This window comes from Nyctereutes procyonoides, unplaced genomic scaffold (genome assembly GCF_905146905.1).
Source record: "Nyctereutes procyonoides isolate TBG_1078 unplaced genomic scaffold, NYPRO_anot_genome, whole genome shotgun sequence".
NCBI lineage: Eukaryota > Metazoa > Chordata > Mammalia > Carnivora > Canidae > Nyctereutes > Nyctereutes procyonoides.
Genome location: NW_026575130.1, coordinates 16,601,497 through 16,619,914, shown reverse-complemented (window position 1 = coordinate 16,619,914; position 18,418 = coordinate 16,601,497). Strand labels below are relative to the sequence as shown.

Here is an 18,418-nt window from a genome sequence, read left to right as displayed (position 1 = left end):
AAAGGATGTTTTTACTCGGTATACAATTCTAGGCGAAAGTTATTTTCTTTCAAAAGATACTTAGAAAATGAGTCATTGCCTCCCAGCCTGCATGGTCTCTGATGTGAAATTCGCTGTCATTTGAATTGCTTTTCCCCAGTAGGTAAGGTGTCATTTCTCTTTTGATTCTTTCAAAATTTTCTTCATCTTTAGTTTTCAAAAGTTTGACTATGATGTGTCTTTGTGTGAATTTTGGGAGGTTTATCTGTTTGGGGTTCATTCAACTTCTTGAATTATGTAAGTTTATATCTTTTGACAAGTATGGGAAGTATTCAATCTTTATTTATTTATTTTTGAGTACTTTTTCAGCCAAGTTCTCTTCTTCCTTTCCTTTTAAGACCTCAATGATATAAATGTTAAATCTTGTTACAGGTCCCACTTGTCCCTGGAGCTTTTCAGATTAGATACTATTTTTCTATTTTCCAATTCACTGATTCTTTCCTGTCACTTTGCGGTTTATTCCATTTATTGCTTGATTTTATTTTGGTTTTTGTATTTTTACGTTGTAAAATTTCCATTTGATTCTTTATACCTTTTATTTGCTCAGATTTCCTATTTCTTTGCTGAAACTCTTCTTTTACAAAATTTATTTAAAGCATATTTGTAATTGCTCATTGAAGCATTTTTATGATGGATGCTTTAAAATCTTTGTTAATCATTTCTAACTTCTCTGTCATCTCCACGTGGATATCTATGACTTCCTAAATTTGAGATTTTCCTTGTTCTTAGTAATGATAAATCATTTTCTACTGAAATACGGTCATTTGAGATATTATCTTATGAAACTCTGAACCTATCTAAAACTTCTGTTTTTAACTGTCCTCCTCGGACATTCTGGTACAGGAAGAGGAAATACCACCTTTTTAGTTCCAGATGGGAATAAAAGTTCAGGTTTCCCCCTTGGCCTCTGATAACATCTGAAAAGAGGAGCTCATTACTGCTGAGCGGGGATAAGATTCTTAGTCTCCCATCAAGTGTCCAGTCATATCTCTGTGGCTGGAAACAGTAGGTAGGGGTGCCTCATTACTCCTCCCACCCCTGGTAGGTTCACTAACACAAGGATATGGCTTTGTTTGCCTCTAAATGGTGCTTAGAGTCCTGAGTCTCCACTAGGTCACTTATGACACTATCCCAATGACGAGGGAAAAGGGCACCTTGTTACTGCCAAGCAGAAGTACCAGCTCCCTGCTTGATCATCTCTCTTAACACCCCAGTAAAGGGGGTAGGCATCTTATTACAGCCCAGAGAGGGTAACAGGCTGGGTTTTTACTCAGCCTTTGCTGATGTGGGTGTGGTAGGACCACAGTTTTTTCTTGGATTTGGCCGTATTGCATGGTTATTGCTTAAAATTCTTCTGTCTTACCAGGTTGCCCCCTTCCTGGTTGTTTAGCTAGAGAAAGCAGGCTTTTCTTGGGGATTGTTTATCTGTGCTTATTGGTATTTCTGGGTTGTCTGCTTTTCCAGTACCTAGTCTAAGATATAAAAGGCAAATGAAAACCCAAGCAACTTACTGCCATGTAGTTCTTTGGGTCCCAAGATCCCTAGCTCATCTACCTTCTTCTTTCCACCTTTCAAAGGTTTTTTTTTTCATGTTTCTTTTAAGATTTTATTTATTTATTCATGAGAGAGAGAGAGAGAGCGGGCAAGAGAGAGAGAGAGAGAGAGAGAGAGAGAAAGAGAGAGAGAGAGGCAGAGACACAGGCAGAGAGAGAAGCAGGCTCCCCACGAGAAGCCCAATGTGAGACTTGATCCCAAATCCTGGGATCACGCCCTGAGCTGAAGGCAGATAATCAACTGCTGAACCACCCAGGTGTCCCATCATGTTTGTTTTATATGTAATATTCAGTTTTATACATTGTGCAAGGAATAGGGAAAAGTACATCTATTCCATCTTCCTGAAAGTAGAACTCCTCATTGATTTTTAAATCACTTCCCTCCTTCTCATACCCAAATTTCTGCCATTTTCTCTCTTCTCTAGTCATGGAAATCATACTCATGCCCAGAAAACTCTTAATTCTCACCTATTACATAAAGGCTTCTCTGATTACTCTGATTATAATCTATCTTATCTTTCTGACTTTTCTTCAAACATCTGTATTCAATGTTTTGGTATTTAATTATATTCAGTCTTCTGGGAGATCCTTAAATCAGTTAATCTCTCTGAGTCTCAATTTTCTTACTGGGGAAAGGAAGGATGACACTAGTCCCCTGACTACTTCATAAGATTTTTAATAAGCATTAAATGAAAAAATAGGAATGAAGAACTATAAAATGCTTGTCAAATGTTATGTATACTACTATTCCAAATATTCTGTGTGACACTTCTCAAATTCTTTGAGGAAGAGGATATCTCATATTCTCCTTTTGTATTTCTCTACAAAAACTAGCCCAGATGTTAGGAATACTGAATTACCAGACCTAACATAAGTAAAACTATCTGATCCATTATTATTTATTAAGTAAACATATAAGCAATTAATCCACACCCCTTGTTATTACTCTCATGTTGATGTGAATAGGCACAGGTACCATTCAAAAGGTCTCTGAAATACTTTGAAGTATTTGCCTTTGAAGATAAAGTAGACCAAGTATATTTTGAAGACGTCCATGTCAGATAGAAGGAAAGGGATCCATTTCATTCAAATATTTTTTAAAAGTATGTTCATATATATTGTGCAAGTCACTCTCTAGAGGTAAATAAAATATTCCCTGCTTCAAGACACTTGAGTTACAATCTTAACTGTAAAGGACAAATAGCTATATGAACTTAAGAGTTTATTTAGTCTATCGTCCTTGATAGCAACCTTTTATTTTTAAATCTTTACAAAACACACAAATGAAAGCGCACCTGGCAGCTCAGCATTTTTTTTTCATGTGACTCTTGATTGTGAGTTCAAGCTCCACATTGGGCATTGAGCTTATTTAAAAATCAAAACAAAACAAAAACACAAGTGAAAATATCTTTCCTATCTAATTTAATTCCCTAAACCAATTACTTCCTCTTTTTCTATTCTTGGAGGAAATAAAAAGCAAATGGTTTCGATCTTCTGTAAAAAGTGTTTTAGTAGTTACAGAGCAATCAATCTGTACTTAGTTTTCATACAAAAGGAAAAAAAAAACTATAGTATTTACTTAAAATAAACAGCTTGGTATCCCAAAAACAGAAGTTAGGATTGGTTGGTTAGAAATAAAATGATTCAGAAGATAAAGAAAAGACTCTGCATGCTGAATAAATGAAACCTGCCATTTCTGAATGATGACACTAACCGTAATATTTTCTAATTAAGTACCTTTGCTCACCAAGCATCTGTGAATTACAACGTAGTTTTCTATGTAGTTTCCACTCCATGAAAAATGGGCTCATCAACCAACTCCCTATTCTGATCCTCTTTGGGATTAATAAATTGGCATTCTGATTTACAGACAACCTCCTGTGTATTGAATAATGTGAGCCTCTTCTCTAGAGATGAACAACCTCCCAGCATGTTGATAAATATTGTTTCCAGTTTGCAAAGTAGAGCATCAGATTCTGAAATGTACCACATCAAACTGTAATCACCTTTGTAAAGCCCTTCTGAAAGTCTAGCTGGGGTGACATTTATGCTGCTCACCTCTTCAAAATACATAGGATCTAAAAATATTGGTAGGTCCACTTACTGTTATTCCAAGACTAATAATGCTAAATGACTTCAATACAGAAGTGAGAGAAAGAAGCAGTTTAACATTTTTAACATTAATGGAGAATTAATACTGAAATCACTTAGCAGATCACAAAAATGAAAATAACTCACTGCTTAAATGTTTTTCATTATATAAAAACACCAATTTGAAATTAAATGATTTTAATTCATAATGTGAAAAAAATTTTTTTAACTTTGGGGGGGGAACATGTGCTAGTTAAAGTTAGTGTTTTTGAGTAAAGAAACATTTTCTGTACTTTCAACATGCCACTTTTAAGGTAACAAACAGAGAAGGCTCCCGTCATAGTGATACTTTATACTTTCACCAGCACCGCTTTGGCAGTTGCTTTTATTGAAACATATTAATAATTGCCAGAATATATTTTATTTGGCAACTTCCTTCAAGAAATAAAACTGTTTTAGAAACAATTTTAATAGTATTTTGTGAAAGACCAATGAAACTATCTATCTTTTAGGAGCATTTTATTTATTTATTTATTTATTTATTCATTCATTCATTCATTCATTCATTTATTTTTCAGAAAAAGAGAAATGATGTGAGTTGTGGGGAAGGGCAGAGGGAAAGAGAAAGAATCTTAAGCACGTTTCACACCCAGGGTGGAGTTAGATGCAGGGCTACATCTCAAGACCCTGAGATCATGACCTGAGCAGAAATCAAAAGTCAGATGTTTAACCAACTGACCCACCTGGGCACCCCAGGAGCATTTTAAAAATTAGCATTTCCTTTCTGTTATTCCAAGACCCCAGCACTTCACTGCAAATATTGTATGTTGGCTCTATAAATGCCAAATTCAAAAGAAGGAACAATCACAAATATAAGCATTTTCCTGCAAATTAGAAGTTAACTATTATGAAGAAATTGTATGTGACAAAATACAAAATTATAAAATCAACTCTCTGACATTTATTTACTAAATTGACAGAGACAAAAACCTCAAAATTATATTAAGAAAATGAAGAAAAATGAATAGTAGGCAAAAGGAAAAAAAACTAATTCTTTTTTTTTTTTTTTAAAGTAAGCTCATGCTCAACATGGAGCTCAAATTCACGACCTAAGATTAAGAGCTACATGCTCCACTGACTAAGCCAGTCAGGTAGCCAAAGAAACTAATTCTTAAAAAGAAAAAAAAAATCACATTTGTTAGAACCACATATAAATAAATGCAAAAATTGGCCAGTTAACAGAAATACAAGAACACCGGGCAGACAATCCAAATTTCCCAATTCTAGACAGTCTCTATCCTAAAAACTTGCAAAAGCTATATTTTGTTTTAGTTCTCTTTGGAAGCAGATGGCAATACACGAGAAGCTCATGTGTAATCACCACACTACTAGCATGCGGTAAACTAGAAAGCATGCACGATTATCTAGAAAAGTTGCTTAGGACTTTGCCAAAACTGGCATTTTGCTTTTGTGAAGCCACACTGCATTTTATAACAAATTAATAGTACAGTTTTAAAGAATTTTGAGGATCTTGCTTATGCTGGCTTCTAAATGCACCAGTCTAAAAGCAGAACTTAATATTCTAAAACACTGTAAAGTAGGATTCAAAAAAGAGCTTAGGAAAATTGCTTTAAAAGGTTTACTTTACTTTTAAAAGCATCTGTTGCTCCAGGTGCATGGTTTTTGTCTGGATGAAACTTCAAAGCAAGCTTTCTATAAGCTTTTTTCAAATCTTCATCACCAGCATCTTTGGTAACTCCGAGTACTTCATAGTAATTTTTACATTTGTTTATGCTGTGAACAAAAGAGTGTGTTACAATGCAAATTTCAAGGAAGAACTTCATGTAATATCTTTAATTTTTTATTTATAAGAATAGTAGGAAGAACTATCTGCGGATTGTTTTCTCAGTGTCAAATGATAGCTTATCCTGTTAAAGGTTATTGCTTCATTCTCACAGACTATTCCTTTAACCTCTTTCCTGTCTAAGGAGAGTTGGCCATGAGAATGTCCTTGGTGTTTTTTTATCACAACTACAGAGAAGTAAGGCAAAGCCTATAACAACCATGGATTAAGAACAGAGCACATGCTGAAACTAAAATGAGAGGGCGAGAACAATTTTACAGTATTATAGGTACACGAAGAAATTCCAAAACTGTTCACAAGTATGTTGTAGCTAAAGATTAATTAATATGCATTGCATCCCAAGATTTTAGTTGTCGCATAACATAGACCTAACCAAATATCAAAGCTAGTGCATGTAAAACAACTACAAGTATCCTAAGGTTTAAATCTCAAGGCAAGTTTAACTCAGCTCCACTATACTAAAGGGAACTCATTTGCGTCAGTCCAAGGAAAAGAAAATCTCAAAATAATATGTATCACAGGACTTAAAAATGCTTTTTACACCCAATTTTCATTATGATAAGCATACTTTTAAAGATTATTTACATAGCTAACTAAAGATGTTAACAGATTTAAGCCCAGAGTCTTGGAAGTACATTAAGAAAAAAAATATGCTCTGAATGGAGAAGAGAACATTAATACTTTCAAATGCTAATATTCTCCCCGAACCTAATAATTTTCCTCCACTAAAATACTGTACTATTTTAAGCATTTTCTGTGGAGTACTTGATGACTTTAGATGTGTCCCACGTATGAGGGTTTGAGGTAGTAACAGGTGAAAAGATCTTAGACATAATCGTTTGCCGGCAGCTAAGGAATTGCAGAGTATCTCAAAGTCCTCAAAGGAAAGAGACAAGATTGACCTTATTTTACTATTGAATCTATAAGCCATAATAGTGCTTGGTACAGGATAGGTTCTCAGTAAATATTTCTGGAATAAATGATCCTTTGCTCTCCTTTTATTATGAAAAGTACCAACATTTGTTAAATGAACAAAGTAAAAAAAAAAAGAGAGAGAGAGAAGACGTATAAGATTATAGAAAATTTTTATAATCATACATCAACAAAAATCTGTTATGCAGTCTTCTTCATGGTAACAATTAAAATTGGATTTTTCTGCTTTAGATATTTAATAAATATTAACACAGTCAACTTTATTTCATAAACGTGATATTTCCTTTATTTAATCAATAATATTTATTGAGCACCAATTTTGTCACAGATGGTGCTCTGAGCACTTGAGATATATTAGTGAACAAAACAGAAACATTTGTAGAGATTCCTGCCTTTGTAGAGACCCATTCTCCCAGATATGTTTAGAAACTATGTGATAGAGAAAAAGGGAAAGGGGACATTTATAGAACACCTACTGTGTGTCAGGCACAGGTCCACAATCACATATCCATAAACCTCTGAAAAATGAGAGTTATTCTATAATTTGACTGCAAAAACCTGACTTGAACTCTTTTAGAGGCAAAGTTTGTCCTGAATGGACGTGAAGCTGCTACAGAATTTTCACTTATCCCATTTAAGTGTGAATATTTGTACAAGTTGCTGCAGAAAGGTTACTATTAGGTTATGGGCTGCTCACCAGATGTTAAATGTTATTACGTAATGTATAATACATGCTCCTTATTACCTTTCTAAAATGGGAACAATTCTGAATTCCAAACTACGTCTGGTCTACAAAGATTTCACACAGAGCTACAGAACCTTATTATGTTATCTATTTTACACAAATTGTCTCATGTACTCCTCATTAGGTAGATGTTATTCCTAGGACAATAAGAACCAATGAGAAAACCAAGGCTTTGAATGGTTAAGTAAGTTGCCAAAAGTTCTATAACCAAGTAATAAATGGGAACTGAAATTTACTTCCTCAACAAAAATTTACAGAGCATCTACTTTCTGATAGACTCTGTTTCAGATGTTAGTAGTGAAAATAAAACAGTAAAAAAAAATCCCTCTTCACATTAAATTTACAATCAGAAGAGGGATGAGCAATGAACAAATATACAAGTAAAATATAAAGTACGTCCTGTGAAAATAAATATTTAGAGAAAACTAAAGTGACAAAGGAGACAAGAGAATGGATGTGAAGGCCACCTATTCTAAATAAGATGATTAGGAAAGGCCCCACAAGTAAGGATTCCAATCTGAAGTCTGACTTGAAAATCCTGCTATCTCAGAACCAGACAAGGAAAAGGAGCCCTTTAGACACCAGAGTAACACATCTCTTTCTTTCTGTTTGCTTTTCCAATCAGTGTTTAAACAAACTTTTCTCTCATAGTTATTTTCAAATGTTGACTTTGGTGCCCAAAACATGCCTTCTCCACCCTCCTTCTTGCTTAGTTTCTACAACTTCTTCAGTCTTCAACTTAGCTTTCCCTTTTCTCAAGAACTCTAATTCCTCAAGACTAGGTTTGGTGTTCCTCTTATATTACCCCCTGCAAAGCCCTCTGGACTTGAGCCCTCTCCTAGCAATGACCACAATGTACTGAAGCTATCATGTCTGACTACTCTTCTAGACTATAGGCCCCTTGAAGGCAAGGATTTTGTCTTGTTCATCATATGCATTGAATGGATGAATGATGGATAGACAGATGGATGACTGGGTCCATTTGAGGGCAGAAATGGTTAGGATCTAAAAGTTAAAGGTGATAAATGCTATACTGAAAATATAGATGGCACCAAAAGTCAATTTGGAATAGAGGATAATGGACTGTAGGACAAGGAACAGTGCTGTGAATGTGATAGATACTATCTGGATGCAGAAAACAAAAGGAAGTGATCAACAGAACTACTAAACAATCCTAAAGTCATTATTACTTGGTTTGCATGCATAAGACGGTTAATTATACACAAGATTAACTGTAAAATTGTTTTGTTGAGATTTCTTGAGCATAAAAGCCTAGGCAATAGAAAAAGGCAGCCCAACAGAGGACTGCTGGATAGTGTAGGGAAATTAGGTTGGAATCCACAATCCTCTAGAGATGGGTCATAAAGCTAAGAATTGTCACAAAGACAGGGAGTCTGCATCTCCCTCTCCTTCTGCCCCTCCCTCCAACTCATGTGCTCTCTCAAATAAATAAAATCTTTAAAAAAAGGAAAAGAACTGTCACAAAGAGAAAAAAGGTAGGAAAACAATTATTTCACTAATTCTTAAGGATAGCTAGTTTTACCATATCCTCCCTGCACTGAGTTTTTCATCATATATTAGAGGAGAAATTTTTTGAGAAGCCAGCAGAAAGGTATCAAGTTGATATCATCAATGCACAGGCTGAAGACCACTATATATTTCAGGTAATGCTCTAAATGTACTCATTTACCTAATTTTTCACATCTGAATGAGAAATTACCATTCACATATTTATTTTAATTCATATTTTCGTTCATCATTCCTTCACCAATTAAATGCATTTGTCATACTTCTTAAAATTCACTCCTTACTGAAAGATTCAAACTTTCTTCTCCATCTTCACCAAATAATTTTTTAAAGAGATAAAAAAGAAAATAAATTAAAAAGAAGTAACCTATTACCTACTCTGGAAGGAAGCATTATACAACCAGTCCAGAAAGACTGCAGCCTCAACAATCGAGAAGTACATCTAGTTCAGCCTCTATGTCTTCCTTTATGTGCATGAAAGCATAGTGGGTAGGGCAGGAGAGTCCTCTTTCAATTCTTTTTTGCATGTTATAGCTGATCATTTAAATAGGCTCCAATTTAATTGGTGTTTAGGGAAATATTTATACTGAGACAAAGGATTATTTATTTGTTAAGTTTAGCAAAATAATTTCTTTTCATTTAAAGAACTGCAGCTTAAATCAAATCATAATCAAATCCCCATAATTCAAATGACTTCACAATTGTACAAAAGTGTTCCTAATTGATAAATAGTACGATGCCCCAGTTAATGCTTTCACATTGATTTATAAATTTTTTAAGTAAAAGATGGGCCTTTTTCTCAATGAGAAAGTAAAAACTTTAAGTTAGATCCAATAACTTTAAGTTATTGACACGTATCAATAATTTTTCAATATATTTCAACTCAAAGACAACAAACAGTGTTTATTTACACAGAATATTATTAGTCCTACAAAGTTATACACTTCAGTCTTATTGTAAGCTAGCTCTTACTTATGCAATGGATGCAGTATTATTGCATGGCTTCTCCCATTGAGCCAAACTGTCACTGAGCAACTTGTTTGCATAATCCTGCTAACACAAGATAACATGGCTTTCTTCAGAAAAAAATCCCCTGTGTATAGGTAAAACAAAAAACAAAACATACAGCATGTAAGTGTTTGCTGGTGATCTGTTACCTCACTAAAGCAACACTTATGAAGGCTAATATAATGAGTAAGTGTTACATATTTCAGCTAAGCAACTCAAAGAAGTTATCAACTGAAGTACTCTGATAACTTAGGGATTCTAATAAAGAATCATTCAGTCACATTTAGTTTTCAAAGGAAAAAAACTGCATTTAATAAAAAAGGGATAAAATTATTGACCAGAGAAACAATTTCTAGTACAGCTATACTACTAAGCTAATACTTAAACCCAATAAGAATTCATGGTTTCAAACTTGGCTGGGTTCTCAATGCTAACCAGCAATCCTTCCTTTCCCTTTGCTTTACCCCTCTGTAAATTCTCCATACTTTCACAACTTCCTCAAGCTTCCAATCTCATCTCTTTGCTCCTAACTCTCAGAGGATAACCTCATCTCCAATTTCACAGAGAATATAGAAGCCAACAGACAGAAACTCCCTCAACACCATGTTTCCATCTTTCCAGTTCTGGCCATATACAAAGTGTATCTGTACCTGCCATCATCTGTCATTCTTCCATTCTCAAAATACTCCAAGAGATAAGAGATAGCAGAACAAAAGCACTGCTTTTCCTTCCTTCTTTCTACCATACCTTGATTTACTCCTCTTTTCCTTTCAAGGTGAGACGAGAGGAAATAAAGAAAAGATGATTTAAAAAAAATAGCACCAGATTTAGGAAATCCCTATTTTCCAGAACTTTCAACTATATTTTTTTCTAAATATAAATCATATACAATACAATTGAGTTTATTTGGTTCTTTTAGTAAAAATATACTCTCCCAATAGAAAGTAAATTCTACAAGAAAATACAATTTGTTTTCAAATAGATGTGGTTTCCTGGAATGCATTTCAGCACACTATTCATTAAAGCTTTATCTTGAAGAACTTCAAAGGTCTCTCATTTATTCATTTACTTACTCAGCCATCTCTGACACAATACTAGCTATAAAAGTAGTTAGCAAAATTACTTATTTCCCAAAAGTGCTTCACTATCATTCATGCTAATCAAATACCCTTTACCATGGCTTCCCCATGATTAGGGAGTCTTTTATGTTTTCTTTTTTCTCACCAAATGCCAAGATCTGTGGTTATACTCAGATAAAAATGTTACAATCAAGCTTTAGTGTCTAAATATATTGGGGAAGAAGAAAAATGTAAATACACTGATATTTGATTTAAAATGATTCAATTCTAAATTATGGTAAGAAAAAAAAGAATGAACTAAAAAGCAATGGAGAAAAATGGTGAGAAAAAAAAGAAGTAAGATTAGAAGAAAATAGGTAAGAAAATGTAAAGAGAAAGATAATCTAGTTTTACCCACTCTTCACTTGAGCTATTTCTCTGTACTATAATTTAATCTCCATATGAATTGTCTGATTAACCACTGTTTAGAGTTTTTCATCCTTACACTTTAGTTTACCTAGAGAACATCAGTACAATATAAAATACAGCTTCCCTAAGTTGTAGCAGAAAACAAAACAGCATTTTCTGTAGTGTTTCATACTCAAAGGTTCACTTTATTGCCAGAAAATCTTTTCTTAATTATATAATCAGTTACATCAGATTTCCAAGACCCAGTTCACAATTTTCCAACTCTACCTAATTCTACTTTAAGTAGAAGTGTATCATGGGGTAAAACTAAAAACACAGAGGCAGGATCATTAGAGTAAGAAAAATATTAAAAGAATAGGATATTATAATGTTTGCATATATATAAAGATGGCCTAAAAGAGAAAAAAAAAAACAACAACCATGCTACATTAACACAAGTAGGAATTTGAAAATGCTGTTGCTATGGCCCTCAATTTTCTTCTCATGTGAAATTCTACTTTCCTATATACAGAAGACAAAACAATTCTTTATCCTCTTTTAATATAGTTATCTACATATTATACTTTGTCAAAAAATTCAAATAATGTTCCCCAAGAAAAAAATATCTGGAAGCAACTTTGTGCCTTATAGTTACTTTTATTTAAAAGATGGAACCTTCCATAGAGTTGGTACTTTACAGATTGAGTTGGTAAATAACATAAAGCATAAGATACCGAGAGTTCAATTCTTCCATGTTTGTTCTTTCACTTAATTATAGTTCACACACTTATTTTTAGGTGTTATAACATTAAAATATTACATTAGTATCAATTATAGTTGAGATGTAAGTCATATTTATCCCTACCTCAGAACTCCATCTATTTGGTCTTTGGTGTAGCCTTTTCCACCTTCATTACCACCAGATGTGCTGTCCTTTGTACAATTAGGCTTGCTCTGACCACCACAACCTGATGGTTTTCGGCAATGAGGGCTATTTCCAGCGGTGCTTCCATTTTTCATAATTATTTCCAATAGTGCTGTAGAAAGATAAAGAAAGCAAACTATGCCATGTTACATCATGTGCATACACATGATCTTGAGAAGAAAGTTATAAAGCTGAAAATTAAAAATCATGTACTCCAAAAGTATTCACCACAGGGTTTTTTTTTTTTTTATGATAGTCACAGAGAGAGAGAGAGAGAGAGAGAGAGAGAGAGAGAGGCAGAGACACAGGCAGAGGGAGAAGCAGGCTCCATGCACCGGGAGCCCGACGTGGGATTCGATCCCGGGTCTCCAGGATCACGCCCTGGGCCAAAGGCAGGCGCCAAACCACTGCACCACCCAGGGATCCCCACCACAGGGTTTTTAAAAATAAAATATAATTCCTTACATATCTGTTTACAGACCACTCACGAATCATTACTTAGAAGTAGAATATTAAGAAATTAAACCTAGTAACTCAAAAATACTATCATTTAATTCCTTATGACACATTTTCACTTGTCATATCATGGTGAAATTATAAAATACCAAAGAAAAAGAGATAGTCTTTAAAGAAGCCAATGAGATTAGCTACAAAGAAACAGAAATTAGGCTTTCTATTTATTTCTCAACAACCACCATGGTAGCTAAAAGGCATGGAAATAATATCTTCAAAATGCTCAGAAAGAATAACTGTCAACTTGAATTCTGCACTTATTTTCTAGAAAATGCAGAAGATCAAAAACATTTTCAAAGAAACAAAAACTGACAAAATTTAGCACTAAGATTTCACCAGAGGATACTGTAATATATATGTTTTGGGCAGAAGGAAATGCTTCCGAATAAGTGAAAATGTAAAACAGAATGGTGAGCAAATTCTGTGGTATACCACAGAATATATGTATGAGTATACATACATATATGTATGAGTAAATATAAACATTGAATCTATAAAACAATAACATATTTTGTCTAGGATTTGCTTTAAAACACTGGAAGAATATAAAAGAGAAGGTAGAGAAAATATATATGAAATAAGATTGGCCATATATATTCATAAAGGTTAAAGATAAGAGGGCAATAGGAATTGATTATGCTATTCCCTTTCCTTTTGTGTATGCTTAAAACTTTCCATAAGTTAAAACTAAACATAAGGGACACCTGGGTGGCTCAGTGGGTTAAATGTCTGCCTTGGACTCAGGTCATGATCTCAGGGTCATGGGATGGAGTTCTGAGTCAGGCTCCCTCTCAGTGAGCAGTCTGCTTCTCCCTTTACCTCCACTGGTGTACATGCTCTCTCTTTCTTATTGTCTCAAACAAATAAAATCTCTTAAAAAAGATTAAAAAGAAAACCTTAAGCATAAAAAAAAACTAAAAGGAAGAAGCAGAGAAATCCACCATGGTGATAGAAGATTTAACACATTTCAATTTAACACACTTCAATGTCAGTTATTAATTGACACAGGGGAGATAAAAAAAAATCACCAAGGACACAAATGATATAAACATCTAATTTATCCAGCTTGATCTAAGTAAGACACACACACACACACACACACACACACACATTATGTCTAACAATTGGTGAATATTCATTCTTTACAGGCACACAGGAATAAAAAAAACTGACATTATATAGCTAGACCATAATGTTACTCTCTTTGAATTTCTAAGAAGTAGTCATGTATTCTAAGTCATGTATTCATTCAAAGAAGCACAATGTATTTAAGTAAGAAATCAATTTAAAAATTTAAGTAGATCACAAATAGGTTAGAAAAAAAAATCAAGACAACTCATGTACCGAAGAAATAATCATAATAGAATTGAAAAAAAAAAATGAACATACTACATATCAGAACATGAGAGTCAACAAATGGTGCTGGGGCAAGTGAATATTCATTTGGATCCCTTTGTCACCATATACAAAAATTAGCTTAGAACAGATCACATACCTAAATGGGTGTGTGAAGTAAATATAAGGGTAAGGAAAAATTTCTTCCTAGAACAAAATATAGGAATACATCTTTGTGACCTTGGGTCAGACAAAACACTTTTAGATAAAAGTACAGGTGACAAATAAAAATAGAGAAACCAGACTTCATCAAAATTAAAAACTTTGTCCCTTCAAATAATATTATCAATAAAGTAAAAAGACAATCCACAGAAAGAGAGAACATATTTAAGAAATCATACAACTGAAAACACATACCCAATAAAAACACACATCTATATAAAAACTGGCTCACAAATGTTCATAACAGCATTGTTCATAACAGAAAAACACTGGAAACAATCCAAATGTTCAACAATTGATGAATGGATAAATAAAATGTGATACGTTCATACAATGGAATATTATTCAACAATAAAAAGAAATGAAGTACCAAGGAAACAACAAAACTAAAAGGCAGCCTATGTAATGGGAAAATATATTTGCAAATGACATATCTGATAAAGCGTTAGTATCCACAACCTATAAAAAACTTATCAAACTCAACACCCAAGACAGATAATCCAGTTAAGAAATAGGTAGAAGACCTGAATAGACATTTTTCCAAAGAAGACATACAAATGGCTAACAGACACATGAAAAAGATGCTCAACATCACTCATCATCAGGGAAATACAAATCAAAACTATAATGAAATACCACATCACATCTTTCAGAGTGGCTAAAATTAACACAAGAAATGACAGGTGTTAGCAAGGATGCAGAGAAAGGAGAACCCTCTTATACTCTTAGTAGGAGTGCAAATTGGTGCAGCCTCTGGAAAATAGTATGGAGTCTCCTCAAAACCAGTCTATGATCCAGCAATTTGCACTACTAAGTATTTATCCAAAGGATACAAAAATACAGATTCAAAGGGGTACAGTACCATGATGTTTATAGCAGCATTATCAACAATAGCCAAAGTATGGAAGGAGACCAAATGTCCATCAGCTGATGAAGGATAAAGATGTGAGATGTGAGATGTGTGTACACACACACACACACACACACACACACACAATGAAATATTAGTCATCAAAAAAACCGAAATCTTGCCATTTGCAACAACATGGATGGAGCTAGACTGTTTTATGCTAAGCGAAAGAAGTCAAAGAAAGACAAATACCATAAGATTTCACTTATATGTGGAATTTAAGAAACAAAACAGGTGAATATATGGGAGGGGGGGCGGGAAAAAGGGACGGAGGGAAACAAATCACAAAAGACTCTTAACCATAGGGAAGAAGCTGAAGGTTGAAGGAGGGAAGTAGGAGGAGGATGGGCTAGATGAGTGAGGGGTATATTAAGAAGGGAACTTATGATGAGCACTGGATGTTGTATGTAAGTCATGAACCACTGAATTCCATTCTTAAAACCAATATTGCACTGTAGGTTAACTAACTAGAATTTAAATAAAAATTTGGGGGGAAAATGAAGTACTGATATGCTACAACATAGATGAACTTGAAAACATGCTCAGTAAAAAAGAAACCAGTCACAAATATTGTATGATTCTATTTATCTGAAATGTATAGAATAGACGAATGTACAGAGAAGAAAAGTCTATTAGTCATTGCCAAGGGCTAGTGGGGAGGAAAGGTTGGAAATGGGGACAAACAAGGATTGACTGCTAATGATTATAGGGTTTCTTTCGGAGGTGAAGAAAATGTCCTAAAGTTGTTTGCTGCAATGGTTGCACAATTGTGAATGTACTAAAACCTGTTGAATGGTATACTTTAAATGAATGAATTATATGTATGTGAATTTTATCTCAATAAAGTTGTTATATTTTTATTTTTAAAGACCCCAGCAGTGTTGGCAAATTTGCAAACATATAATTATTATGTGTGTGTGTGTGTGTGTGTGGTATGTGTGTGCATGCATATATACACTTCTTTCTACTATATCTTTTCCCTAGCTAATGCATTCAAAAGGCCACAAAAAACATACATTCAGTTTTTATGATATCCAGTTGCAGATGATACAGAAAGGCTCTTAGATAGCAACCTATGTTATTAACAAGTATAGTATATGTTATATAGTTAATTTGTTATAGTTAATTTTTAACTATAGTTTAGCTTGTATTTAATGCAATCATAATGTTAACCTTGAGAGCAGAAGCCAGCATAGTCTAGAGGCTAGTAGTTCACAAAAATTCTCAAAAATTTTGTGAGAATTTTGGGAAGAAGGATGTGACAGCAGCTAATATTTTAAATCTCTACCAATTCCCTTAGAAAATCTGAGCAATTAGATAGCAAAACCAAAATCTAATGCACAAAATCCTAAAATACCAGAAGGTGAGGAAGAACCACCAATAGCTACAAGATCTATGTGGGTTTTACCATCTGTGTGGGAAGAAGTAGAGCACAGTAACAGGGTATTTGCCAGTCCACAGAACAAAAGAACTCCAAAATAACCCACAATGAGTGCCTATATTACAACACAGCAGGCAAAACTGAGGAAAGTATGTAAAAAAAAAAAAAAAAGTTTTGCTCAGTATAATAGCATGTGAATGACATACATGGTCCACAGTAAACTTGTAAAGGCGTAGAAACTGCAGGCACTACAAATACTCAGAGCTAATCAGTCAAAACTCTCATCCAGAACAAAGTTACATTAAGAATCTTCTGGGAACAGGGCTCAAGCTGAAGAGGGCAGGGGCAATAGAAGAAATAAGAAACCAGGGCACCTAGGTGGCTCAGTCAGTTAAGCATCTGCCTTCAGCTCAGGTCGTGAACTCAGGGTCCTGGGATTGAGTCCCAAGTCAGGCTCCCTGCTCAGCAGGGTATCTGCTTCTCCTTCTCACTCTGTCCCTCTCCCCAGCTCCCACGCACTTCCTCTCTCTCTCTCTAAAATTTCTTTCTTTCTTTTTTTTTAAGATTTTACTTACTTATTCATGAGAGACACAGAGACAGAGGCAGAGACACAGGCAGAGGGAGAAGCAGGCTCCATGCAGGGAGCCCTATGCGGGACTTGATCCCAGGACTCCAGGATCACACCCTGGGCCAAAGGCAGACTCTAAACCGCTGAGCCACCCAGGGATCCCCTAAAATTTCTTTTAGCAACTTTACAAAGTTATCTTTGCCATAAAATTTACACATGTTTAAGAAATATAACTTGAGGGCACCTGGGGTGGGGGGGGAGGGGGGGCTCAGTCAATTAAGCGTCTACCTTCAGCTCAGGTCATGATCCAGGGTCCTGGAATTGAGTCCCACATCAGTGCCCTGTCCTGCAGGGAGTCTGCTTCTCCCTCTGCCCCTCCCCACCATTCGTTCTCTTTCTCTTGCTTGCTCTCGGTCTCCCAAATAAACAAATAAATAAATAATAAGAAAGAAAGAAAGAAAGAAAGAAAGAAAGAAAGAAAGAAAGAAAGAAAGAAAGAAACTAACTCATGATGAAGTGGGGAAGGAGAAAAGAGAGAAGAAAACTTATATAGCAAGGTGACATATTTTCAAACATTACCCAAAAACCGGAGAAGGAATTCTGTGTATTTAGAAAGGCTAACTAACTTCACATAAAAATGACTATAAAAAAATAAGTAAAAGAAAATGGTAGAACTGATACCTGATACAAAGTTATTGTGAGAAAAAAAAAAGTAAATAGGAATAAAATCTCTGAAGACAATGAAAGCATACCACAAAGACTTGCCAACAAAACAGGTAAACACCATAAACTACTACCTCAAAATAAGCTGAATTTTTAAAAAGTTATACATAATATGAAAATATACCATAAATTAGAATTAGAACAACCCCCAGAATTATTCATTAGATGATGAAACTTAGATGATGAAACTCAGGAAAGACTAAGAAATAAAAAAAGAAAGTCAATTAAAAAAAAAAAACTAGGAGAAACGAAGAATTAATAAACTACAAATAATGATGTATAAGCAAAAGAGAATATTAAAAGGGGAAAGTTTTTTAAATTAAAAATTGAAAAGGACAAAAAGTTAGAAAAAAAAGGCAAATACTAAAAATAGTTTAAGAATATCCAACATATATTTAATAGGATTCCTAAAAAAGAAAATAAAGCATAGGAATAAAACCAATAAAACAATAATTGGAGAATACTTTTCCAATAAAAACATCTCAAACCATACAATGAAAGGGCAAATCACATACCTATGAATATTGGCACAAATTTACAATACCATAATGTATTCTTTTAAAACTGAGCATCTAGGCAAAAAAGATAAAGCAACTTAAAATGAAAGAAAGTTAG

The 18,418-nt window shown here is 34.2% G+C and overlaps 1 protein-coding gene across 2 annotated transcripts in view; it reads right to left on the bottom strand.

The window, feature by feature from the left end:
• DNAJB14 (DnaJ heat shock protein family (Hsp40) member B14) overlaps positions 1 to 18,418 on the bottom strand; it is a 45,927-nt gene that overhangs the window by 17,518 nt on the left and 9,991 nt on the right. For both annotated transcript variants that reach the window (XM_055342353.1, XM_055342352.1), the window contains exons 2-3: positions 12,092 to 12,263; positions 5,332 to 5,477 (exon numbers count right to left, since the gene is read on the bottom strand). In XM_055342353.1, the coding sequence (XP_055198328.1) occupies positions 5,332 to 5,477; positions 12,092 to 12,263 (318 nt within the window). The remainder of the gene's footprint in view (positions 1 to 5,331; positions 5,478 to 12,091; positions 12,264 to 18,418) is intronic.